The sequence below is a fragment of the Danio rerio genome, chromosome 1, assembly GCF_049306965.1.
Source record: "Danio rerio strain Tuebingen ecotype United States chromosome 1, GRCz12tu, whole genome shotgun sequence".
Lineage (NCBI taxonomy): Eukaryota > Metazoa > Chordata > Actinopteri > Cypriniformes > Danionidae > Danio > Danio rerio.
The window spans coordinates 53,883,976-53,911,033 of record NC_133176.1 but is presented as its reverse complement, the minus strand read 5'-3'; the positions used below and the strand labels follow the sequence as shown (position 1 = coordinate 53,911,033).

Here is a 27,058-nt window from a genome sequence, read left to right as displayed (position 1 = left end):
TCGCCGCACAGTCAGATTCACTTTTTTTCCTCCACCTGATCCTCCTGAGAAGACCTTCAACTTTTGGAGACGTCCATCGGTCTTTGCAGCAGCGTGTGTCCGGTAAGCATCTTTTACTAATATTGTTTGAATTCTTTTCTGTGCAATGTTGAATTCTTCTGCTTAATCTTTATATTTTATTTGTAATCTAGTTATTTCTTAAAATAATTATTTGACATGACATTATTTGGTTTTAACCCTTTAAGGTGCACTCCTTGAAAATATTTTCTATCTTCTATTTTTGCAAAAAAAAAAAAAAAAGCTTTTCTTTTATGTATTTCTGGTCCAAATATCTAAAAATTCTTAAATCAAGAAACGTTTTCTAGACAAGCAAAACATATTGTCTGGTTTTAAGAAATAATGAGTCAAAATTAATGTCATGTCAGAAGGAAAATAAGATTATTTTGCTTAGCCCGTTGGCAGATTATTTTGCTTGTTTTAAAGAAAAACAGGCTTCATTTTGGTATATTATTTCTCAAAACAAGACATTATGTGTAGCTTACCTAGAAAGTGCTTCATGATATAAGAATTTTTAGATTTTTGGACTAGAAACAAGATGAAAAATCTAAGGTGAGCATTTTTTTTCAGTGCAATAAGCTGCCACAACTAATTATTATCAAATAATAATGATAACCTCTGCATAAAAAGTCAACCAGGTGGTTATGATGCCTGTTAAAGGGCTTAAGTATTGTTAATGTACACGTGGGTCAATATCTAGACTCCCCATTTTGTAGTCTGCATCAAATTATACTCTATAAAAATCTTAAACTGCCTTTTCAGTGGGATCAATTTTTATTTTCTAAATTCAGTTCTAAGTTCAGCAAATGAATAAATGAACAATAATAATGAAGTGTGGTCAAAAAACTGAGTTATTTCCAAACACGCATCCTATTCCTATGCCCCATATAGTGATGCATACGTCTCCAAAACCCGACAGGTGGACAAATCTAAACTTGTTTATATTGAAACAAATATAAATATGCATATAATAAGAAATACTAATGTTAACATGATGCAAATGACTAGCAGGATTACAAAGCCCCCTAAGTTGAAGAAGGCATGGAGGTAGTGGTTGTTATATTTACATAGCCTAGAAAATATTATATTTTTTAACATTATAATATTTTAATTGTTTTTATATGTAAAGATGAAAGCAATGTGTGTGTGTTTGTACCTGCGAATAGGTGCATAACTAACTGACTAAAGTGCTCTTTAAATGACAAAAACTGCCATTGACTTTCAGCTTTAAGATGGTCAATGGTGCTGTCTAGTTCATTCATTCATTTTCTTGTCGGCTTAGTCCCTTTATTAATCCGGGGTCGCCACAGCGGAATGAACCGCCAACTTATCCAGCACGTTTTTACGCAGCGGATGCCCTTCCAGCCGCAAGCCATCTCTGGGAAACATCCACACACACTCATTAACACACACACTCATACACTACAGACAATTTAGCCTACTTAATTCACCTGTACCGCATGTCTTTGGACGCAGGGAGAACATGCAAACTCCACACAGAAACGCCAACTGAGCCGAGGCTCGATCCAGCGACCTTCTTGCTGTGAAGCGACAGCACTACCTACTGCGCCACTACGTCGCCCTGTCTATTTCAGTTGCCTCAAATTAACAATATGCAAGCAATACGCTTTAGCACACCTCCTTTTCAGACCAGCACACTTATGAGTCCACATAGTGGCCCAAATGGATTTGCTAGTTTATCAGCGTGACGCAATACATAAAAATTAAACCTGCGCTCATTTGTAAATAGTTCTGATTCAAATCATGCACACTTCTATTACTCATATTTAGTATTTTCTAGGGAGGAAAAAGCTGACAGAAGATGCCTGACAATGCTGTCTTTGAGCATGATCAAATCTCTGAGGAGACTGGCAGGAATGGGCAGAACGGGTCAAAGATCATCATCATGGAGCCCATGAAGAAGCAGCACGGAGCCACGGTCAGTTTCCACAGCATCCGCTATAGAGTGGAGCAGAAAACCGGACCCGTTTGCAGGAGAACAACAGTCCAGAAGGAGATCCTGCTGGACCTCAAGTGAGTCTAGTTAGTGGAGGGATTTAAAATGGATTTAAACGGCTCCAATATGATTCGTTCAATGATTCATTTGTTCCCAAACCCCTCTTTAGCACAATGCAGATCTGCGCTGCAGTCTGTTGCAATTGGTCGACTGTGATATATTTCCCAAATGATGTTTAACAGAGCAAGGAAATCTTCTGATAATATTTTTTCTTCTGGAGAAAGTCTTATTTGTTTTATTTCGACTAGAATAAAAGCCGTTTTTAATGTTTTAAAATCATTTAAGGTCAAAATGATTAGCTCCTTTAAGCTATATTTAACCCTAACTCTAACCTGTCTAGTTAACCCAATTAACCTAGTTAAGTCTTTAAATGTCACTTAAAGCTGTGTACAAGTGTCTTGAAAAATATCTAGTCAAATATTATTTACTGTCATCAAGACAGTCAAAGATAAAATAAATCAGTTATTAGAAATGAGTTTTTAAAACTATTATATTTATAAATGTGTTGAGAAAAAATGTGCTCTCCGTAAAACAGAAATAGGGGACAAAAATAAACAGGGGGGCTAATGATGGAGGGGGGCTAATAATTCTGACTTCAACTGTATGTGTGAGCCCAATGCAGGCGTGCATTAAAGCAGGGGTTCTCAACCTTCTCAACCTTTTCATTTTGGGGCCCACTTTTTTTCCGATCAATTTTTGAAGGCTCACCTGTCTGACATTTTCTCTAAAATGTTTGTATGAAATGCTCATTAAACCTTTATTTATTAACAAATATGTATATACAGTTGACGTCAGAATTATTAGCCGCCCTGTTTATTTTTCCCCCTAATTTATGTACCACTTAAACTCTGCGGACCCGGTACCGGGTCTGTGACGTCATCGACTTTCGCTTCAGATTTAAAGGGCTAGCGATGCACCATACCCCCGTAAGTGGTGTCGTTTGAAAGTGTAGAATCTCTATTTTATGCACATATGCATCACTTTGGTTTTTATTCTACTGTATAAAAGTTATTTACACTTAAATACACAGTATTTTAGACACCGAGCTAGGTATTTTACATTGGTTCATTTTCATATTTTTTTATATGACACATGTACAAGTTATAGGTCAAATGAAAGCTCTTGCCGGTGCTCATACAGTTCTAGCATTCTTTTTACTGAAATATATTCATATGCAAAACAGTTGTTGAATGAATCGCCGTGTTTCCATGGCGCAGAAATGTAAACAAAACATTCATGATCAATAAGCAGCCCCAGATAGCACAGACAGCTGTCATCTCTTACCTTATGCTGTGCCCTTCAGGGGCATTCTCCTCTGTTTTTGAGGTGATGTGCATAAGTAATCCTTTTATATGTCTGACGTGCTCCAAACACAGTGAATTATGTATGATCAAACAAAAGAAGAGTGAAATATGAAAACAATGATCGACCCCTGTGGCTTGTACAGCACCTCTCATCAGTTGGAATACAATAACTTTTGCATAGATTATGGTATAGACCTTTTTCTTTTTTCCTATCATTACAGACATGTGCAGGAACCACCAAAATAATTACAGCACGCTAGACCACACAGAACCTAAAAGATACACTTTCAAATTTGTGTTTATAAAAAAAGAAATACAAAAAGCGCCTCTTTTTTTAGGTGTTAATTATAACACAGACGACATATACAGCTATTTTAAACACTTTCAATAGTGTTTTATGAAATTTCAAAGGGTTTTCTTTAAAATTATACCAAATTTTTGCTTTTACACCTCTGTATGTGGATTTGGGAAGCTTTTAAATTTGGGTAGGCAAAATCCAGGCGGAAATCCCCAAATAGCAGCAGAGTTTAAGTGGTTAACTGTGAAGGTTTATTTTACATTCTATGGCAGAAACATCATTGAGTCTCGCTAGATCCTCCTGTATGGGCACACGTCTGTTATAAAACAAGTCACAGGATACAAATTTGGACAACCATGCGAATATATTAAATATATATTAATAGTAATATATATTTATGTTAATAATAATAATTCATTCATTCATTTTCTACCGCTTATCCGGGTCGCAGGGTCACAGACTTTACCCCCATAGATTTCCATTCATACGCATGCGAATGCGACAGACCTGAAACGCAAGCTCGTGCGACAAGTTTCGCAGTTCGCCGCTTTGGAAAGTTCAAGCTTGGTGAACTCTGACCAGCGAAATCGCATCAAGTGATTGCGTGAGACCAATCAAAGACCAAAACATGACCTCTCTGGACAGAAATTTAAAATATGGACCAAACGCTTGCAATTTATGTTTAATCATCTACTTTAATCTCGCCTCATTTCAAAGCTCCGTATGACAGTATTTTGCATAGTGTGACAACGGCATAACACCGATTAGTGTGATTTATGACAAACGGCCTGCACATCCTTTCCTAGTTCAGTGTATCACAGAAAAGCAGATTTGAATTTAGCGGCTGATTACGTGACGAGCTGAACACTCTAATCACACCGGTGTGATCATACGCTCCTGGGACCAGGGGTGTGAATGTACGTGACAAATGTTGGTGAACTCTGACCAGCGAAATCGCATCACATAATTGCGTGAGACAATCAAATCATGAAGATCAAATCATGACCTCTCTGGACAGAAATGTAAATCTTAATAATAATAATAATTCATTTTATTTATAAATGGCGCCTTTCTGGACACCCAAGGTCGCCTTACAGTAAGCATCAGCAGACATGCTAAACAACTTAAACATAAAACTAAAAACACTCATTGACCAGACAAGTTAAAACGCAATAGCGAATATAAAAGAACATAATAAAAACATGATAAAAAAATTGTTAAGTAAAAGCCTGCTTAAAAAGATGGGTCTTTAGACGTGATTTAAAATTGTGAAGACTGTCACTGCTCCTAAGATCTACTGGAAGTGAGTTCCATAGCCTAGGAGCCATAGAGCTAAAAGATCTGTCTCCCATTTTGCTCAGTCGAGTGCGAGGTGGTGCCAGGGTGAAGTTGTTGGCTGACCTAAGGGTACAAGAAGGGGTGTAAATATGGAGAAGTTCAGTGAGATATTGAGGAGCGAGATTATGAAGTGCCTTGAAAGTTAGAAGTAATATTTCATGGACCAATCGGTCGCTTTTTTTAAATGTCTAATCATCTTGTTTAATCTCGCCCCTTTTCGCAGCTCCGTTTGACAGTATTTTGCATGCACAAACTCTAATGTGACCATAATAGGGGCCCTTTAGCTATTCTCTATTGAATCTGTAGATTCTGATGCGGCAGTCTGTATGAAACCTTTAATTTGACATGTTCTGCATTTCATGTGTTCACCAGAACAACAGAACTGTGCTTCTTGTAAAGTCTTTAAAAGAGCTTGACGTTTCCCACAACCAAGTGCATAGTTCCTTTGGACATTCCCTCTACAGAGTTAGTGTCAATTATATGATATTATGAATGGGTTTGTGACTCTAATCTCTTGGCTTGCAAACCCACCAGGGTTAAATCCAGTCAAGTGTGATCATGACCAAATACAATGGCAATCTGAAGCAGTTTTAACCTGGTTTTAACTATATATAACCATTAAGACGATTCACCAGGAGTCTGATTTTATCCTGATTGACTCTCTTGAAACTCTAATATCAGTGTTGATCGTAAACATGTTTTATTTTTTTCTTTCAGGCCTGGCAAATTCCATAGCAAGTGACATGAACATAATCTCATTTCTATCTCTCTTTTTCAGTGGGATCATGAGACCTGGTTTAAATGCTATTTTGGGTCCTACGGGAAGTGGCAAATCTTCGTGAGTACATATTCGACGACTCCAGATTGAGGAGGAGATTATTGTTTTGGTGTTTGACAAGCTTTTAGAGTATCTTTCCTGACAGCTTCCTCCTGTAATGTGCTTTTGTTTTTCTCTCTCTCAGGTTTTTGGACGTCCTTGCTGGCAGGAAGGATCCCGCTGGTCTTTCTGGTGAAGTTCTCGTCAACGGAGCCCTACAGCCGGCCAATTTCAAATGTCTTTCTGGCTACGTTGTCCAGGTGCGAAATCTTTCTGATGCCTAATGCAAGACACTGCAGTAGAATAGGGTTAAAGGGATAGTTCACCATCATGTGTCTCCAGGTTTCTTTCTTCTGTTGAACATAAAAGAAGATATTTTGAAGAATGTTTGAAACTGGTAGCTATTAATTTTATGGAGGAAAACAAATACTGTGGGTGTCAATGGCTACTGGTTTACAACAGTCTTTAAAATGTATTAAAAAGTAGATACTTTAAAGAATGTTTGAAACTGATAGACAATAATTCTATGGAGGAATTCAAATACTGTGGGAGTCAACGGCTACTGGTGTCCAACATTCTTCAAATTGTCTTCAAAGAAAGACAAAATGCCATTGACTTTTTTGAGGCAAAACAAATACTGTGGGAGTCAATGTCTACTGGTTTCTAACATTCTTCAAGATTTACTCAGAAGATATTTTGAAGAATGTTTGAAACTGGTTGATATTGACTTTTTTTGAGGAAAGAGAAATACTGTGGGAGTCAATGGCCACTGGTTTCCAACATTCTTCAAAATGTCTTCAAAGGAAGATACTTTGAAGAAAGTTTTAAACTGGTGGTTATTGACATTTTGGAGGAAAATCAAATACTGTGGGAGTCAATGGCTACTGGTTTCCAACATTCTTCAAAATTTATTTAAAAGAAGATACTTTGAAGAATGTTTAAAACTGGTGGCCATTGATGTTTTTGAGGAAAGAAATACTGTGGGAGTCAATGACTTCTGGTTTCCAACATTCTTCAAAATGTATTCGAAAGAAGATATTTTGAAGAATGTTGGAAACTGGTAGCCATTCACTTTTTGGAAAAAATCAAATACTGTGGGAGTCAGTGGCTACTGGTTTCCAACATTCTTCAAAATGTATTTAAAAGAAGATACTTTGAAGAATGTTTAAAACTGGTCGCCATTGGCGTTTTGGAGGAAAATAAAATACTGTGGGAGTCAATGGCTACTGGTTTCCAACATTCTTCAAAATGTATTTAAAAGAAGATACTTTGAAGAATGTTGGAAACTGGTAGCCATTGACTTTATACAGGGAAAATAAATCCTGTGGGAGTCAGTGGCTACTGGTTTCCAACATTCTTCAAATTGTCTTCAAAAGAAGATATTTTAAAGAATGTTTGAAACTGGTAGCCACTGACTTTTTTTTAAGGAAATATAAATACTGTGGGAGTCAATGGCCATAGGTTAACTTACTGATTGTTTTATCCAATTTGTGTATGTATGTGTGTGTGTTCAGGATGACATTGTAATGGGCACTCTAACGGTGAGAGAGAACCTGAGTTTCTCAGCTGCTCTGCGTTTGTCTTCTCATGTCAGTCCCAGAGAAAAGGAGGCAAGAGTCAACCATCTCATCTCCGAGCTGGGCCTCAACAAAGTCGCAGATTCCAAGGTGAACATTTTATTTCATAGATCTCAAACTGGATTTCTGGATAAATAACGCAATAGCCAATAGATGGCAGCAAGCCCCTGATGAGTCATTCAGGGAAATGATTCGTTCATTCAGTGTCTTTGACTTGTATGTCTGCAGGTGGGCACTCAAATAATCAGGGGGATCTCGGGTGGAGAGAGGAAGAGGACCAGCATCGGGATGGAGCTGATCATTGACCCCTCTGTGCTCTTTTTGGATGAACCCACCACCGGTTTGGACGCTAGTACAGCTCATTCTGTGCTGCTGCTGCTCAAGAGGTCTGCATATACAACACATGCGCTCACTGGAAATACATGCATTCATTCAGCTTAGTTCCTTAAATATCAGGGGGTGTGACAGCGGGATGAACCGCCAACTATTTCAGCATATGTTTTACGCAGCAGATGCCCATCCAGCTGCAACCCAGTAATGGGAAACACCCACTAATACACTATGGCCAATTTTGTGTACCTAATTCACCTGTAGCACATGTATTTTGACTGTGGGGAAAACCGGAGTGCCTGGAGTATAAAAAACGCCAACAAAGGGAGGGCATGCAAACTCCACACAGAAATGCCAACTGTCCCAGCCAGGACTCAAAACAGCGACCTTCTTGCTGTGAGGCGACAGTGCTAACCATTGAGCCACTATGCCGCCCCCCCGTGTTAAAACAAACAAGCGCTATTATTTCGGCATGGTAAATGTTAGCATCATGCTACTAATGTTAGCATCTGCTTTTACCATATGTACACATGATGCTAGCAAGTGACATGTTAGCGTCATGGCAGCATGGTTTTATTAGTGTGTGTGTGTGTGTTTTCCAGAATGGCGGGTCAGGGTCGCACCATCATCATGTCTATTCACCAGCCACGCTTCTCCATCTACCGGCTCTTCGACAGCCTCACCCTGCTGGCCAACGGCAAACAAGTCTATCACGGACCTGCTCAAGACGCCCTCGACTACTTCAGCAACATCGGTGACATTATTTACCTCATGGTTAAAACACCACATGCTTAAAATCTTTCTCTCTGAAGCCGCCGAACTAGATATAGTCTTTAATTAAATGCTAATGTCTTGTCAGTGCCAATAGCCTAGTGCAGGGGTTACCAATCTTGTTCCTGGAGGTCCGGTGCCCTGAAGGGTTTAGCTTCAACTTGCCTTAACACACCTGCCTGGGTGTTTCAAGTATACAAGACATTGTTTAGCGTGTTTAGGTGTGTTTGATTAGGGTTGGAGCTAAAATCTGCAAGACGCCGGCCCTCCAGGAACAAGTTTGGTTACCCCTGGCCTAGTGGTTAAGTGTGCCAACATATAGCACAGTAACCCGGGTTTATTAACTAGCTTGAGGTCCCTTGCCAACCCTTCCTCTCTCTCTGCTACTATACTTTCTGTATCCTCCACTTTTCTATGATCCCAATTAAAGGTGAAAAAAAATAACCAGATAAAAAAATGCTAATGTCTTTCAATGCATCCGTGTTAATTTTTCCTCCCGATATCGCAGGATATGCTTGTGAGGCTCATAATAACCCGGCGGATTTCTTCTTGGACGTCATCAATGGCAGCTCAGTGACGAAGATTCAGAATAACGGAGGTACTTATTCCCATTTCTATATCCACACAAGGTTAAAACGGTTAAAAATCACAATATGACCGGTTTTATTTACATTCTGCTAAATTCTGTTCCAAACTTGCATACGAGCACTGCGATTATTATGGTAAAAAGTGTGTAAATGGAGCACATCAAAGGCCAGAGATGTAGAAAATGGTTTACAAAAGACTCACTGTACCATTACTGGTCTGGAGCACAGACTCCACATAAGATATTTTGCATTAACTTTTACATTTGACACATACATTCACACCCCTGGTCCCAGGAGTGTATGATCACACCGGTGTGATTAGAGTGTTCAGCTCGTCGCGTAATCAGCCGCTAAATTCAAATCTGCTTTTCTGTGATACTCGCACTGAACCAGGAAAGGATGTGCAGGCCGTTTGTCATAAATCACACTGATCAGTGTTATGCCGTTGTCACACTAGCGTTTGAGCATACAAAATACTGTCGTACGGAGCTACGAAATGAGGCGGGATTAAATAAGATGATTAAACATAAATTGCGAGCGTTTGGTCCATATTTTAAATTTCTGTCCAGAGAAGATGCAAACTCCACACAGATATGCCAGTGAAATGCCTCAAACCAGTGACCCACTGGCTGTGAGGCCACAGTGCTAACCACCGTGCCACCCTCTGTGGATCATATGTCAGCTCATAGACAGATCAGCTTATGGACACAGCTTTGAAACGCTCCACTGTCCTTGTGTCTGTGTTTCCAATTGGTCTTCAGTAGTAACCCGATGACCTTCACAACCAATCACAGTATATCGGTTGAGGATGTGAACACAGTGACTAATCAGCGTTGTTTCAGAACACACTCAATAACGCTCAAAATTAACAATCTGCGGATTTATGCGGAATGATTTTGGGAGTATCGTAACTAAAACTTAATATATGAAAACAAAATCTGTTGAACATTTGGGAAATATTTAAATAAGAAATAGGCTAATATTTTGTCTTCAACTGTATACAACAGACAAACAAAATATAGCAATGTCAGATTTTACCAATATTGTTCAGCCCTCAATCTAATGTTGTCAGTGTTAAGTGTGAATGGTGTTTGCTGTTGGTCAGATGCGGAGTGTGACGTGTCTGCTGTCAGTCGTCAGTCTGTGGAAGATCAGCTGATGGAGAAATACAGAAGCTGTAGCTTCGCTCGTGCTGTCAGAGCAGAGCTGGATCACATCATCCAGACCAAAGACAGCAGCAGCAGCAGCGTCGCAGCCGAATGCCACAGCATCACCTACAGCAGCTCCTTCTGCCAGCAGCTCCGCTGGGTCTTATGGAGAACCTTCTGGAATCTCATGCTCAACCCACAGACTTCAGTAGCTCAGGTAACACTGCAATGTTTACAAATTTATTTAAAGATTCATATATCTGTCTGGGTGGCTCAGTGGTTAGCGTGGGTTTCCTCCAGGTGCTCCGGTTTCCCCCAGAGTTTAAACACATGCTTTCTTGGTGAATTGGATGAACTAAATAGACCGTTAGTGTATATGAGTGTGTGAATGTGAGAGTGTATGGGTGTTTCCCAGCACTGGGTTGTGGCTAGAAGGGCATCGCTGCATAAAAAAATATGCCAGAATAGTTGGTAGTTCATTCCGCTGTGGCGACCCCTGATAAATCAGGGACTAAGCTAATTGAAAATGAATGAATATATGTGCCTGTTTACACTTTTATTCAAGTTCTATTTATCTCGCAAAATAAACCTTGACATGCTATATTTTTTGGTTTATTATTTAATATTAGAATTATATAGATATGTTCTTTTATAGTTCAATTCATCTTTTGATTTTATAGAACACTTTGTAATTAGAATTATCCATTGAAATGAGTATAAAACAATATAAAAATATTTTAATAAAGGTGTAATATAATTATAAAAAAGTGTAAATCATTATATTTGTATCTAATTTCTTCTAAGGAATTAATCATTTGTATTAATATAATTGATAATAATATACTTTAACAAATAAAGGTGTAATATAATTATATAAAACATTTTAATTGATTATATTTATATTTGATTTATAATAATGCATTAATAATTTGTAATAATATAATTAATAATAATATATTTAATAAATAAAGGTGTAATATAATTATAAAAACATTTTAAATGATTATATTTGTATTTAATTTATTATAATATATTAATACTTGTATTAACATAATTGATAACAATATATTTTAATAAATAAAGGTGTAATACAATTATAAAAAAACGTAAATGATTATATTTTAATTTAATTTATAATAATATATTAATAATTTGTATTATTATAATAGATAATAATATATTTTAATACATAAAGGTGTAATATAATTATGAAAACATTTTAAATGATTATATTTGTATTTAATTTCTAATAATATATTAATAATTTGTATTAATATAATTGATAATATATTTCAATAAATAAAAGTGTTTAATATAAATATAAAAACAAATAAAAAACATTTTAAATAATTATATTTAATTTAATTGATAATAATATATTAATTTGTATTAATATAATTGATAATAATAAAATTTAGAATTGAACAATTAGAGTTTGCATTATTATCATTGCAAATAATATAATTTTAATTGATTTGTGCTGTGCATCCTTCTGTATACAATGTATTATTATTAATATTATATAGATTATTATATAAATAAATATTTGTATTATTTAGATTTAAATAATGAATAATCCAGAGATGCTCAATTGGGCTTAAGTCAGGGCTCTGGCTGGGCAATTCAAGAACAGTCACGAAGTTGTTGTAAAGTCACTCCCTCATTATTTTAGCAATGTGCTTTATACATTATTATACATTGTCAATTTGTTATACAGCAGCCATTTGCTAAAGTCACTTAAGTTCATTTAATCCTCATTAATGTACACACAGCACCCCACAGTCACAGAATTGTTGACATTTCTGCAGATTTATAAAAAAAAAAAAACTGAAACATCACCAGGTCCCATTTGCTCAGTATCTAATACAGTCATGAGTCTTTTTGGGAATGATACCAGTTTTCACACCTGGATTTGGGGGTCCTCTGGCATTCCTCCTTGCAGATCCTCTCCAGTTCTTTCAGGTTAGATGGTAAAAAATGTTATGGACAGCCATTTTTAGGTCTCCGGAGTTGCTTAATTGGGTTTAAGTCAGGGCTCTGGCTAGGCCATTGAAGAATAGTCACGGAGGTGTTATGAAGCCACTCCTTTTTTTTTATTTTACCTGTTGGAAAGTAAATCTTCAGCACAGTCTGAGGTCCTGAGAACTCTGGAGAAGGTTTTCGTCCAGGATATTCTTGTAAATTCCCAAATTTGTTATTCTAAAATGAATTAAAAGAAATGCTGGAAACTATTTAATTGATTTATTCTAATTTACTTATTAAATACTATTTAAATGGTGTGTATATATATATACTACTTAATTGGTACTATTTTTTGTTCTACTTTTTGTAGTACATTTATAATCAGGCATTCAGGTAACATTTATCATTACTTTATTACTATAAAGTACTATGAATAAGTACGTTATTAAAATAATTACAAAAACTAAAATGAAATATTTCTTTGCTTGAGAAATCATTAATTAAATCAAATGTTAAGGATCTTTTTTCCTTCATAACCTGGGCATGTTTTCATGAGATCGGGCCTCTTGGCTCAGTCTTTAAGAATGGATTACACCAAACAAAGATTTGTTGCCCCAACTGTGTTCGTTTTCCACCCCACTCCGGATTTCTCCCCTCGAAAAGAGACTTTAGATGCTCACTAAGCTGCAAATGCCATCAGAGGAGCCCTTGATTTAAATATTAATTACAGCTGATTGCTCTAAGGGGCTTTCAGCTCATTTCTGGAGGTCAAGGCTAAGCCGATTTTTGCGGCCTCCTCAGAGATCTGAAGTGATATCATTTCTGGCTGTGCATCTTGAACCAAAGTTTTATAAGCATAAGAGAAGCGGTGTCCAGCAGAGCGTCAGCTGACCGGAGTTAAGCCGAGCACATGGAGACCGAGGCCTGCTTTCCGCTGTATTTGCTTAGCCTTTTAGCCTGGGAACGACCTTCACACGACTGGAGATTACCTTCAAAGTTGCTCGCTGTCACTTCTTCTGAATATGCAGCGTTATATTTCAGTGAATTATGGCAGGGTTACATTTACAATTATAGTTTTGTTAGTAAATTATCACAATATGTGGTGTTCAGCATGTTGACATATGGTGGGTGGTCGAGTAAATAGTTGAAAGTGTGTTCAATTAAAATGCTGGCAGTATTTTTTTTATAGCACTGTGTTTTGTTTTGTTGAGATTTTTCAATGCTTATAAATAGACACCTATAAAAAATAAAGAATTTACTAGATATAAAATCAAAATAAAAAGTGCTCCAGGAGTAATTAATGTGTTGGTGCTCTTTGGATAATTCATGAAGATCAAAAACAAAATCATAAGTCCAAGGCACTCGGAAAATAAGAAGCAAAAAATTTAACATGGCAGAATTTAAAACATCTTTTGTTTTTTAAAGGGCCCCTATAAAAAAAAAATCATCTTTTGTAAGCTGTTTGGACAGAACTGTGTGTAGGGATAGTGTGTCTACAGTCACATTGGACTGATACAAAGATAATAAGTCTTTCTCTTTTTTACTGACGTTAAAATAGGACCCAAATCCTAGTGATTTTGAGGCCCACTGCAAACTAACGTAAGAGTGTGGTTTTTCCTGCCCACCAAATTGATTGACATGCACCATGTTTCTATATTAACATGTATACACACGTCCACAGACCATTTTTTTTTGCTAATAAACGGCTATTAAAATATTTGTTACAACTCTCTGAAGTTTTTATAAGTTTAAAACTTCATGACACCGTGTATGTTTGTAATAAAGACTCATCATGACTCATCATATCAGAAAGGCTTGAATAAACTCCACTGCAAATACATGAAATAAACCTACTTGGTACTTTTGTCTAATGAGCTGTTTTTCAGCTTCATCCGAGCCTTTCTCTGTCACTGACTGCTGTTTATCTGACATAGCGTGGGCGGTTAACTGTTGGCGGGGAGAAGTAGCTCATTTGCATTTAAAGCCACAGGCTACAAACAGCTATAATCTACTCACAGCAAAATGGGCAGATTTTGGAGGCTATGAAAAATAATCCGATGGGTATTTTGAGCTGAAACTTTACAGACACATTCTGGAGACACCAAAGGCTCATCTTACATCTTATAAAAGGGGTAAAATAGGTACCTTTTAAATAATCAGCACGTTAATAAAGGCTTTAATTTTTTTCACTTACTATTTGAGTATGTTAAGAGTTTTTTAAATAATGAAAAAAAAATAATGAAATTATGTAACATTTATTTTTAATTTATTTTTCTAATTAAATTGAACTTTTGAAAAATTAAATTAATAAAATTTTCATAAAATATGAAAAAAAAATTTAAATATGAAAAGATTTTTTTAAATAATAGCCATGTTAATAAAGGCTTTTTATTATTTTTACTTACTTTTTGAGTATGTTAAGATTGTTTTTAAATAATGAAGAAATTTGAAATATAATATTATTAAAAAATATTTTAAATATGAAAATATATATTTTAATAGCCATGTTCATTAAGGCTTTTAAAAATAACTTTTTCTGTATGTTAAGAGTCTTTAAATAATATTTAAAATATGAAATTATAAATTATTTTTAAAAGTTAAATTTAAAGCTAATATATATATATATATATATATATATATATATATATATATATATATATATATATATATATATATATATATTTTTTTTTTTTTTTTTTACAAAACATGATTAATTTATTTTAAATATGAAAAGAAAAAGAAATAATCAAAAATCTGGGTTATTTAACCATCTTTGATTTTTTAATATTGACAAGGAATATAAGCATGTCTAAAATCTCTGGTATGTTTATTATGTTTGTTATTATTATTGTTTTTTAAATGCGTTGGAGTTAAGATTTTATTGTTGAATTTTCTTGATGTTTCTCTGACTTTATTAGTTATTTCTTTCAGTAAAATCTTAGCATTTATTATATACTGAAAATGTGGGAAAACAAATTAAAACATGGTCATTTATTATCTTGTTATAAAATTGTATTTTAGTTAGAGAAACCAAACTAAATATTGAATGGCTAATAGTGTATTGTGTGAAAATGAATATAAGCATGGGTAAAATGTTATTTGAAAATGTTTATGCATAAAAAGAAGCTCGTCTGATAAAATGTCATGATTAGTTTACAGTATAAAACAAAAAAGATACTCCTATAGTTACATTTAGAGCCTTTTATTTTTCAAAAAATGAGAGCTATGATTGAAATTGGGGCAGACATACAGTGCTCAGCATATATGCGTACGTACACCCCTCACTAATCTCTCTTTTGAATTCATATTTTTAATAGGAAGCAATATTATATTTGTGCATATACATTAGATTAGTCAGTACTGAAGCCAAATCTGAAGTTTATCTAACAAAATAACTTACGATAACGGTCCAAAAACTAGTAAAGCAAAATGTGTATGTTATAAAAAAATATATATATTAAGTACAAATTTAAAAATGAGGAAAAATCATGAGAAGCAAAAAAAAAGGAAAAAAGAAAAAAAAGAAAATGTAGTTGAAATTTTGTAGGTTGTAATTTGTTTTGCAATATTTAGCTTGAATTTAATTGTATTATCTTTCAATTTCCTATATGTTTGGTGACTAAAATATTATTTTAATAAATATATCTGTTTAATAAATCTGTTTTGTTTAAATGTACCAAAATACATCACCTGTATTCACTGAGAAATGGAGAAAAATATTATGCTGAGCACTGTAGATTTATTGCTGCTAGTCATTCCCTCTGCTTCTTTTGTGTTGTTATTTCAACAGTTTCATTCAAGAGTTTCTCTTTTCTTTCAGGAAAGCTTGTTCCTGTGAAATTTATATTGAAATGGTTTAGGTGAGTTATTAAGCGTTCTGTTTAAGTCATGATCATTCTGTGTTTTTTGCAGTTGGCAGTCACGACTCTGATGGCGGCCATTGTTGGTGCCATCTTCTACGGGGTCAAGGATGACCAGAGTGGCATACAAAACAGGCGAGTTGATCACTTTTAGTGGAATGGCAGAGCTTGATTTACATTTCACACATTTGCGTATAATGAAGCGTAGCATTTTTGCTTAAAGGTGAACAAATTGAATCACTATTTAATTTTAAATACTGTTGATTTTGAACTGCTGCTAATCTGCTGTCATGCATCATGAATTAAAAAAATTCATGATTAAATAAATGCATGCATATATGAATGTATAAATGAGCAATATCACACGAGTGGCTGTGCGATGTGGCTGTATATGAGCACTGGTGGGAGGCGTGCACTGGCTCGAGGCCACAGGCTGAGTTTCTTAGTGTCCCACCCGTGACTATATACAGCCATATCGCACTGCTATGAGTTTGATATTGCGTTTATACAACAGTTCAACAGCATAATCGTGTATATTAAAATGAAAATCAAACTCAGAAAGTCTCAAAAATCCTTTTGTACGAGGGACTACTTTCTTCCGCCATTTATTCACATCTGCAGCTGACGCCAGAACACCAGAAACCGTTGCTGCTAACTCACAAATGTCACTTTAGGTTGCGAGATAATAAGGGGGGGGGGGGGGGTATGACATTTTCAAAAATGTCATAAATTTAATTAAACTATTATTTATTCGTGACCCCTGGTGTTATCATGCTAGATTAACATCACAGCAATAGCGTTAGTTGCAGCAGATTCATTTTGCTATACAATATCGGTCACACTTTACAATAAGGTTCATTAGTTAATGTTAATCAATGCTTTTACTAACATGACTAAACAATGAACAATACATCTACTACTGTATTTGTTAATGTTGGTTAATGAAAATACAGTAGTTCATTGTTAGTTGATGTTAACTCATGGTGCATTAACTAATGTTAACAAGCATGGACTTGGATGTTAATAATGCATTAGTAAATGTTCAATTATGATTAATAAATGCTGTACAAGTGTTGTTCATGATTAGTTCATGTTGGTAAATGCATTAACTAATGAACCTTATTGTAAAGTGTTACCACAATATTAAACACCTTAATGTTTACATATATTAAAAATAAAGCCACTACTGAACAAGGAGGATGATCTCCAAGTGCTTCCAAGTCTCCAAATTTATACCATGAATAGTCTCGTGCTGTAAACATTGTGCTCGCCATTCTCATTAAGTGAGATTAATTTTAAACAACTGAATAATGATTATAAAAAATATATGGTAAGACCAGTGGGGGAAAGAGTACTGAAAAATCATACTCAAGTAAAAGTACCATTACTTGCCTAAAAATGTAGAGTAAAAGTATCTGTTGTAAATTTTACTCAAAGTAGGAATAAAAAGTAGCCCTTTCAAAAGTACTCAAGAGTAGTGAGTAGTATTACGCTGTAAAAAGCTAATGCGTTAACATGTAATTTGTGGATGTGTGTAAACGTAACATTCTGTAGTGCAATTAGTTATTGTCCAGCATGCAAACAACATCATAAGACATTAATATTAGGTTCAATTTAGGTTGTGATATCAGGTGACCACAATTCAATGTCTAGCCAGCGTCTAAGAATAACGTTATTTTGATGTCCAATAACAACATCAAATGATGTTGATATTCAGGTGACTTTAGATTATATTGGAAAGTAACCAAAATCCAACGTCGAGCCAACATCTTAAACCAACGTCATATTGATGTCAAATACTGAAATTTATTCATCAGGTATGGCAACCAAAACCCAACGTCTAATAGACGTCATACTGTTAATGTCCTCACAACGTCAAGCTGTATCATTAGTTGTTGATATTTGGTTGGTTTATGTTGGACGTTGGCCCGACCTTGAGTTCTGACGTCGACATGATTTTCATTTCCAAACAAAATGCAGCGTCTCAGCGACACTGGGGTACAACATCATGTTGACGTCTTGCATCTTCTGGGTGTTTAAGGTAATTTCTGTCATCATACAGTAAACATCCGTCATCTTCTCATCAGTGACATGCATCTAAACAGTCTCTGGGTCAGTGCGTGTGACGATTTTGGACGTGTTCTTGGACACTTTTAATGCTTCCAAACAGTTTTCTGCGATTATAAAGCGCCCATGTCTTGAGGTAGCTCATTATGTGGCGATTTACCTTCTGTGTGTGATTTGATTGGACAGAAATCACGGGACTGATTTTTCTAATCCCAATCCGCTTGTTAAGTGGTGACGTGTTTGTGACGTATGTAATACTGTTTCCGGGTCCGCCATTCATTTGAGTGGAGAAATCATTCGTTTATGATCACGTTTTATTCCTATCACACATTAAAGTTAATTTTATATAAAATCATAGTGTACACAACAATCTGCATAACAAATACCAAAAATGTTACAATTTATAAAAAAAAAAAAAAAAGATCACTTTCTGGCCATCGGATATTAGGCATGGACATACTATATATACTGCGATCGTGAGTTTCGAAAGCATTAAATCGCTTTGTAAACGTTTATTATTACCATTTCATGAGTCTCCCCATTCAGTTGAATAGAGCGCTTGGACCCGGAAGCCGCTTCGCGTGACGTCACACTTAACAAGCGGATAGACAAGAAAAATAAAGTAGTGACTGCAGGTTTAAGGAAAGGCGTGGAGTAAAAGTACCAATTACTGCACTAAAAATGTACTCAAGGAAGAGTAAAAGTACACATTTATAAAACTATTTAGTAAATTACAATTCCTGAGGAAAACTACTCAATTACAGTCATTTGAGTATTTGTAATTAGTTACTTTTCACCACTGGGTAAGACCGCTGCACTTTTTAGTGTTGCCGATGTGCTTATGTTTATATAGTTCCTATTGATGTGTGTGCACCACTGTGTGCAATATTTGTATGCTTATAACCACCTCCGAGCATAGTGGGGCTCGCAAGTCACTGGAGTTGTTATTTTATGGATCGATGGCTGAAAGGTTTGAGAATTCCTGCTTTAGAGCTAGCATTTGAATGATTCTCTAGCGTAATGTCTAAAGTGAAGTCAAAACAGGTTTTTTTTGCTCACATTTTAAAATTATAAGGCTGACCGGCATGAAATGGCATCAGTCTGCAGAGATTTCCCAGTGCTTCTCTGGAGATCACAATAATTAACTCTGAAAAAGCCAGAGCTAGCAAACACTAGCAGATTACTATGGTATAAATAAAGCACTACAACATACAAAAGAGAGAGATCGACTTAGAATGTCACTTAACTGTTCTGTATTGATTAGTTCAGCTATAGTTTAAAGCGTACGCTGAAACAAATTCTGTTTTTTTTCCTAAGGACTTATTATGCGATCTCTGTCGTCATGTTGTGGCGGAGCGTGAACTGTCTTTGCTCTGCTCAGTATGGCAGGCTGGTCACCAACATGCTAAATCTCCAAAAATATAAATATTTTAAAATGGGCACTGTCCTTATAAATAAACTTCATAGTTGCAATTTAAACAACTACATTCTTAATTAAATAAAGCCTGAAACATACATCATGGTGTCCAACAGCTGCAATATTTGTCAAACTGTAGTCCTCTGCTTGCCACTCGTGTGGGCGGAGTAATACACAAGGGTGAAGAGGCTGTACTGATGTTACTTTAATATCTCATCAGCCAATCAGATCCAAAAACCAGACAGAACTGTTGTATAAGCCAAAATAAAAAATACTAAATATTCATTCATTTTCTTTTCGGCTTAGTCTCTTTATTAATCAAGGGTTGCCACAGCGGAATGAACCGCCAAAATACTAAATACTAAAATAAAATAAGACTTTAAGAAGATCTGTAACTTGAATATAAATTTGCATATATTTTGTGAAATTAATATTTGAGTAAAAAAAAAAAACGTAAGATTTTTCTTTTAAAATCGTTTCAGATTATTCTTTAAAGTGATATTAAACCAACACAAAATTCACACATATAAATAAAAAATAACTTGTTAGTTAAATGTAGATTGCATCCTGCTTCTGTCTGCAGAGTAAGATGCATGTTTGTGCTTGTTTTTGTTAATCGCATGCAAACGTCACATTTATTATTATGTTTATTTTTTCCAGGTTTGGTGTTTTGTTCTTCATCACGACGAATCAGTGTTTCAGCACACTCTCAGCCGCCGAGCTCTTCATCACAGAACGCAAGCTGTTTATGTGCGTACTCCAATTCAACATCCATTTGTCTTTTTACAGAGATATCCATTCATTTTCCTTCAGCTTAGTCCCTTATTTATCAGGGGTCACCACAGCGGAATGAACCGCCAACTATTCCAGCAAATGTTTTACACAGCTGATGCCCTTCCAACCGCAACTCAGTGCTGGAAAACACTCATACACTCACATTCTCACACACACACACACACACACACACACACACACACACACACACACACACACACACATTACTGGGAAACATCCATACACATGCTCATTCACACACACACTGTCCGACTTAGTCACTTAATCAGTCAAGGGTCGCCACAGCGGAATGAACCAATAACTATTCCAGCATATGTTTTCAACAGTAGATGCCTTTCCAGCCGCAACCCAGTACTGGGAAACATCCATAGTATGCACATGCTCATTCACACACACTGTTAGACTTAGTCACTTAATCAATCAGGGGTCCCCACAGTGGAATGAACCACCAACTATTTCAGCATATGTTTTAAGCAGTGGATGCCCTTCCAGCTGCAACTCAGTACTGGAAAACACCCATACACTCACAGTCACACACACACACATACTCACACACACATTTATTAATTAATTTTCTTTTCGACTTAGTCACTTAATCAATCAAGGGTCGCCACAGCAGAATGAACCATCAACTATTCCAGCATATGTTTTAAGCAGCGGATGCCCTTCCAGCTGCAACCCAGTACTGGGAAACATCCATACACATGCTCATTCACACACACTGTTCGACTTAGTCACGTAATCAATCAGGGGTCGCCACAGCGGAATGAACCACCAACTATTTCAGCATATGTTTTACGCAGCGGATGCCCTTCCAGCGGAAACCCAGTACTAGAAAACACCCATACACATTCATATTCATACACACACTCATACACTATGGCCAATTTAGTTCCTCCAATTCCCTTCTAGCACATGTGTTTGAAATGAGGGGGAAACCGGACCACCCGGAGGAAACCCACACCAACACGAAACATGCAAACTCCACATAGAAATGCCAACTGACCCAGTCGGGACTCGAACCAGCGACCTTCTTAAGCACGTATATACTAACTGATAACAAATATACATATATGATATGAATATTACATTCTGCTTTTGTGTTGTTTTGCAGTCATGAATACACAAGTGGATACTACAGGGTGTCTGTCTTCTTCCTGTCTAAAATCCTGTCTGACATCATCACCCAGCGCACAATCCCTAGTGTTCTCTTCAGCTGCGTGGTGTATTTCATGATAGGTATGCACATCATCGTTATGCATACAATATGCTGTTTGTATTTGTAGATCTGGACAGATGGCTGCATTTCTATGTAACCATTGTTACATCAGTTATATATTTATTTTGCCAGCATCCTCAAACGCAAAATAGAATAATTTGCAGATAAAACAGACCAAAGTTAAAAAAATTTTTTTTTTAAAAATGTTCAAAATTTTTGTCATTATTATTATTTATTATTATTTTGAAGTCTAAATGTTAAAGAAACACTCATTTTACCATTTTTTTTTTAAATCCCTTCAGCCAATCTCTAGGTCTGGCGGGTGCACTTTTTAGCTTAGCATAAATCATTGAATCGGATTAGACCGTTAGCATCTCATTCCAAAAAAATATATATATAATAGTTTTTCTATTAAAAGCTTGACTTTTGCAACTGTCGTTACATCATGTACTAAGACAGACGCAAAGTGAAAAGTTGCTATTTTCTAGGTGATATCACTGCGCCTGCTGCAGCCATGGTACAGCAAAGTTCCTCGATTATTACACCTCAACAAGTCTATAGAGAGTGTAGGAAATAGCTTTTCCGTTGGTTTTAGTACATGGTGTAACTACAGAAAAGTCAAGCCTTAAATAGGAACATTTTCAAAACTCTTTGCTCATTTTTTGAGCGAGATGCTAACGGTCTAATCCGATTCAATGATCTATGCTAAGCTAAGCTAAAAGTGCTCCTGCGAGACCTAAAGATTGGCTGGATGGATTCAAAAATGGTAAAACTCAATCGTTTAACTCTAGGGGAGTCGTAAATAAGCCTATTTACAAAAAAGAATTGTTGATTTAACAAATAATTTATTAAATTAATTAATTAAATTAATTAGATATTAGATTTTGTTTTTATCCTTTTTTTAAGGCACAGGAATGAAATATTGAGTTTCGAGACATTTAGCTCCTAAGAGGAACTATTACCCTGCCTAAAGCAGATTTATGAAAGAGTATGTTACAATTTCAATAACAAATATTACCACAAAGCTAATGCAATAGCGTTCTCACAGCCAAAAAACAACAATTAAATAAATCGAAAGAGAAAAATGTCTACAAGGGTGCGCAGTGATTTGAGATCTTTGATTTGCAGGTTTGAAGCCCACAGCATCTGCGTTCTTCATCTTCATGTTGACGGTGATTCTGGTGTCTTGTACGGCAGCGGCGATGGCCATGGCAATATCAGCTGACCAATCAGTGGTGGCCGTCGCCAACATCCTCATGACCGTCAGCTTCATCTTCATGATGGCAAGTTCGCATCTTGTCACGACACAAAATGTATGGTGTTCAGACGTACATTGTATGTGTGTAGCATTTTGCATTTTGCCAGTAAATCTACCTTGTCTGATCGTCCTACCTCCCATTCAAAAAGTAGGTAGCACATTTTGATGACGCAATATGCTACCCATCAGATTTTGCTGCCAGTGTTATGTTTTTCTGGGGAGTAGTGTGTTATGAAGCTGTAACATCGCTCTGACCTATCTAATCCCTAAAGGCTGATTTATACTTCTGCATCAAGCGCACGCGTATGCTACGGCGCAACCTACGTGTCGACGCATAGCCCTAGGGACCAATAGCTGTGCGAGCCCGATAGAGCGATTGACAAGTGTGGGGTCCCGTGAAGGAGCTCCAGATGGAAAGTTTTGTTTTGTGTTTACCTCATGGTTAAAGTAGTTGCACATCCGCCAGTTCCTGCCTCAAAATGAGCGAGTTTGAGCCACTTGTACGTTCAGGAAGCATTCAGAAAGAAGAAAACACCAAAAAAAATATATATATAAATAAAAATAATAAAATAAAAAATAAATTAAAATAAAAAAATATTTTTTTAAATAAAAAAATTATAAATAAATAAAATAAATAATTTCATTAAATAAATAAATAAATAAATAATAATAAAAAAAGAACAAAACACCAGCGAAGAAAGTCAACACAGAGGAGCATTAACACCTCACTGCCAACTAGCGTTTTGAAAGTGTTAATGCACACCAACAGAGACTTCGTGCAGAAGTATAAATGCACCGCTACGGAGGTTGCATGCGCCGTGGGTAACGCAGATCACTTGACGCAGAAGTATAAACCAGGCTTAACCCCAACCTCAGAACCATTCAAATACAGTGTTGGTAGCTTAAGCTGATGGGTAGGATATAATGTCAGCACACCGGTTGTGTAATCGGCATTAAAGTGCAGTCTCCAGTGGTTGAACTAGGTATTGCGGTCTAATTCCAAATATTTTTTTTTTTTCACCCAACCCCTCCGACATGAGGCACATGCAGGTTGCCAGATTGACAACTCCAACATTTTACAAGCACGTCGTAAGCTGCTCAGCTAATATTGTTTATGTTTGTAATATTATTATTATTTGCTGATTAAACCAACTTGGATGGATTTTTATAACTCTCAATCTGCTTTCGGAGGCTTTCAAAGGTCACATCTTATGCCCAGGTATGTTGTGGCAGCCTTCGTACTTTAACTTGAGAGTTGCTTTTGTCCGTCCTGTGTGTTTCCAGATCTTCTCTGGTCTGCTGGTCAATCTGAAGAGCATCATGGACTGGCTCTCCTGGCTCAAGTATCTCAGCATCCCTCGATACGGCCTCGAGGTTAGTGCCTCCACTTCTGTTCTTGCGTAGGAGCATCCAGGCTTTCAGCTGATGAGATGTTTTGATGAATATCTTGAACAGGCGCTGGAGATCAATGAGTTTGTGGGCCTGAGCTTTTGTGGAAACGTGTCTGAATCGCTGGCCAGTCCTGCTGCACACGTCCTCATGTAGGTGGATTACATTTACATTTGCTGATGTATATGGAATATGAACACTTGGGTTTTGAATAAGAGGGTTACTTTGTGCATATACAGTTAGTGTATATGCAGTCAGAGTTATTAGCATTCCTGTCAAATCTTTCATTCATTTTCTTTTCGGCTTAGTCCCTTTATTAATCTGCGATTGAACCACCATCTCATCCAGCATACGTTTTACACAGCGAATGCCCTTTTAGCTGCAACCCATCACTGGGAAACACCCATACAGACTCATTCACACTCATACACTACAGACAATTTATCTCTCCCAATTCACCTATAGCGCATGTCTTTGCACAGGGGGAGAACATACGAACTCCACACAGAAATGCCAACTGACACAGCCGAGGCTCAAACCAGCGACCTTCTTGGTCAAATTGTGTCACTGTTTCGGAGCTCATATAGGTGTGTATAGACTGATTTCACGCCGCCGCCATTTTAAACGGTAAAATCGAGGCTGCGGTGGGAAGAAACCTGGAAGTATCAACTGAGTCGCACTGGAATTTTGTGTACCTGGTTGAATATCTTATCAGCGAAGAGAAAGTGACACTAATTAATACTTTAACTGCCTTTCGAGAGACCCGATGGTCCATTCTGAATGGAAAGTGAAAATATAAAGGGATATTGGATAGGGATATCCTGGCCAAATTTGCCCACTGGCCTCTGTCCATCATGGCCTCCTAACCATCCTCTTCATCACTCTGTCTCCTCTCCACCAATCAGCTGGTGTGTAGTGTGCGGTCTGGCGCAATATAGCTGCCGTCGCATTATAAAGGTGGACGCTGCACACTGGTGGTGGAGGAGGAGACCCACCCCCCACCCCCAGCAGAAAAGCGCTATATAAATGTAAGGAATTAGTATTATTATGGGTTTACTAAACTCAATACTGTTTGCTGAGTGTAAGCACAGATACAGGGACACTGGAGTGTTTCAAAGTCGGGTCGATCGGCTGGTTTGGCGCAGCTGAAGCTGTTTGTACAATTTGTCAGTGTTTTTCTATTTGTATGTTTTAGCACGTTTGAACACTGTACAGCGTAGCAAAAAAAAGAAAAAAATATATATATATACAGTTGAAGTCAGAAATATTAGTCCCCCTGAATTATTAGCACCCCTGTTTATTTTTTTCCCCAATTTCTGTTTAATGGAGGGAAGATTGTTTCAGCACATTTCTAATCATAATACTTTTGATAACTCATCTCTAATAACTGATTTATTTTATGTCTGTCATGATGACAGTAAATAATATTTTACTAGATATTTTTCAAGACACTTCTGTACTCTTAGCTTAATGGGGGCTAAAAGAATTTGTCCCAAAAATGATTTAAAAAAAATTAATAACTGTTTTTATTCTAGCCGAAGTAAAACAAATAAGACTTTTTCCAGAAGAAAAAATATTATCAGACATACTGTGAAAATTTCCTTGCTCTGTTAAAAATCATTTGGGAAATATTTTAAAAAGAAGAAAGAAAATCAAAAGGGGGCTAATAATTCTGACTTCAACTGTGTGTGTGTATATATATATATATATATATATATATATATATAAATTTTATACACATAATCTGTTTGTTGTTTTTTGCAGGTGCACAGGAGAGCAGCATCTGACGTTTCAGGGAATCGATTACTCGTCCTGGGGTTTGTGGCAGAATCATGTTGCTCTTACAGTCATGACGTTGATCTTTCTCATCATCGCTTACATCAAGCTCAGATTCATCTCCAAGTTCTCTTAAATGCTCTGATTTGGGATTTCATGTTCGCTTTATGGATCATATTATATGGACACACACACAACACCAACATCATATTTTTTGTCTTTCTTGACTAAAGTGCGAACATGTATTGCGCTTTCAAAGTCAACATGAAATGAAAATGAACTTATAAGTACAAATCGGTGGTCTTAATGAAATATATTGCTGACATTATTTCCCCACAAATGCGATCAGTTTGATTTATAGTTCCTTCTTTTTTTATTCGAACATATTGCGAGACGTAAATAATAGATGTAAAGTGGGTCGTGTTGATTTGTTAGAACGCTATTACATCAGACAAATATAATGATAACAATGATACATTTTTTAAAATAAATAACTGAATCATTTTAATTGGCTAGATTAAGTCTGAAATTATTATATTTTAACTGAAAGTTCACATTTTATACTATTTATTTCTATATAAAATTTTTAGAGCTTGCTAATTTTGTTTTAGAGATTTCTCCTGCTTTTCGTTTACAATATTTTACTTTAAAAAAACACAACATTTAAATTACTTCATAATATTTATTGCAACTTCGGCCCTTTTCTTAGTGTCTGAAGCATACCGTCTTTCTAGACCCCGCCTTTCTGTTCTGATTGGTCAGATCAAAGCCCTGTCTTTTCTGATTGGCCAACCACTTACAGTGCATGTCAGGCCCTTTCCACACAAAAATCACTACGCAGTTTCACAATATCGGGTTACTAAAACCAAAAATTTACGAAAACATCAGCCAGGGTGAAGATTTTCTAAAACTCTGAGTACAGTGCTGTCGTTTGGACACTACAACTGGAGTTTTCTCCTCATTTGCAGTTGCTAATTGGCCAACATGATCCTTGATAGGCTGGGTTCATACCAAAAGTGGATTTCGCACATTTGTGTCAAACATATGGCGTATTCCGCATTGTTCGACCAC

The 27,058-nt window shown here is 36.3% G+C and overlaps 1 protein-coding gene across 2 annotated transcripts; it reads left to right on the top strand.

Annotated features, from left to right (window-relative positions):
* Window positions 1–13: 13 nt before the first annotated feature.
* abcg2d (ATP binding cassette subfamily G member 2 (JR blood group)) lies at window positions 14–26,817 on the top strand. Of its 2 annotated transcripts, XM_009294223.5 has the most exons (16): window positions 14–102; window positions 1,859–2,091; window positions 5,793–5,852; window positions 5,977–6,091; window positions 7,346–7,498; window positions 7,637–7,794; window positions 8,341–8,492; window positions 9,018–9,107; window positions 10,202–10,461; window positions 16,119–16,201; window positions 20,211–20,300; window positions 21,460–21,584; window positions 22,693–22,847; window positions 24,107–24,196; window positions 24,278–24,363; window positions 25,976–26,817. In XM_009294223.5, the coding sequence occupies exons 2-16, from the start codon at window positions 1,880–1,882 to the stop codon at window positions 26,121–26,123; spliced, it is 1,977 nt and encodes a 658-aa protein (XP_009292498.3). In that variant the 5' UTR covers window positions 14–102; window positions 1,859–1,879; the 3' UTR covers window positions 26,124–26,817. The 2 variants fall into 2 exon arrangements, with proteins under 2 accessions (XP_009292498.3, NP_001036237.1); NM_001042772.1 differs by lacking the exons at window positions 14–102; window positions 20,211–20,300; window positions 25,976–26,817 and having other exon boundaries at window positions 1,880–2,091; window positions 16,119–16,219; window positions 22,693–22,877; window positions 24,227–24,367.
* Window positions 26,818–27,058: the final 241 nt, after the last annotated feature.

Coding starts and splice junctions, on each gene's coding strand:
- abcg2d (XM_009294223.5), top strand. CDS start 1,880: ATGCCTGACAATGCTGTCTTTGAGCATGATCAAATCTCTGAGGAGACT. Junction 5,853..5,976: donor ACGGGAAGTGGCAAATCTTC/GTGAGTACATAT, acceptor TCTCTCTCTCAG/GTTTTTGGACGTCCTTGCTG. Junction 16,202..20,210: donor CAGAGTGGCATACAAAACAG/GCGAGTTGATCA, acceptor TATTTTTTCCAG/GTTTGGTGTTTTGTTCTTCA.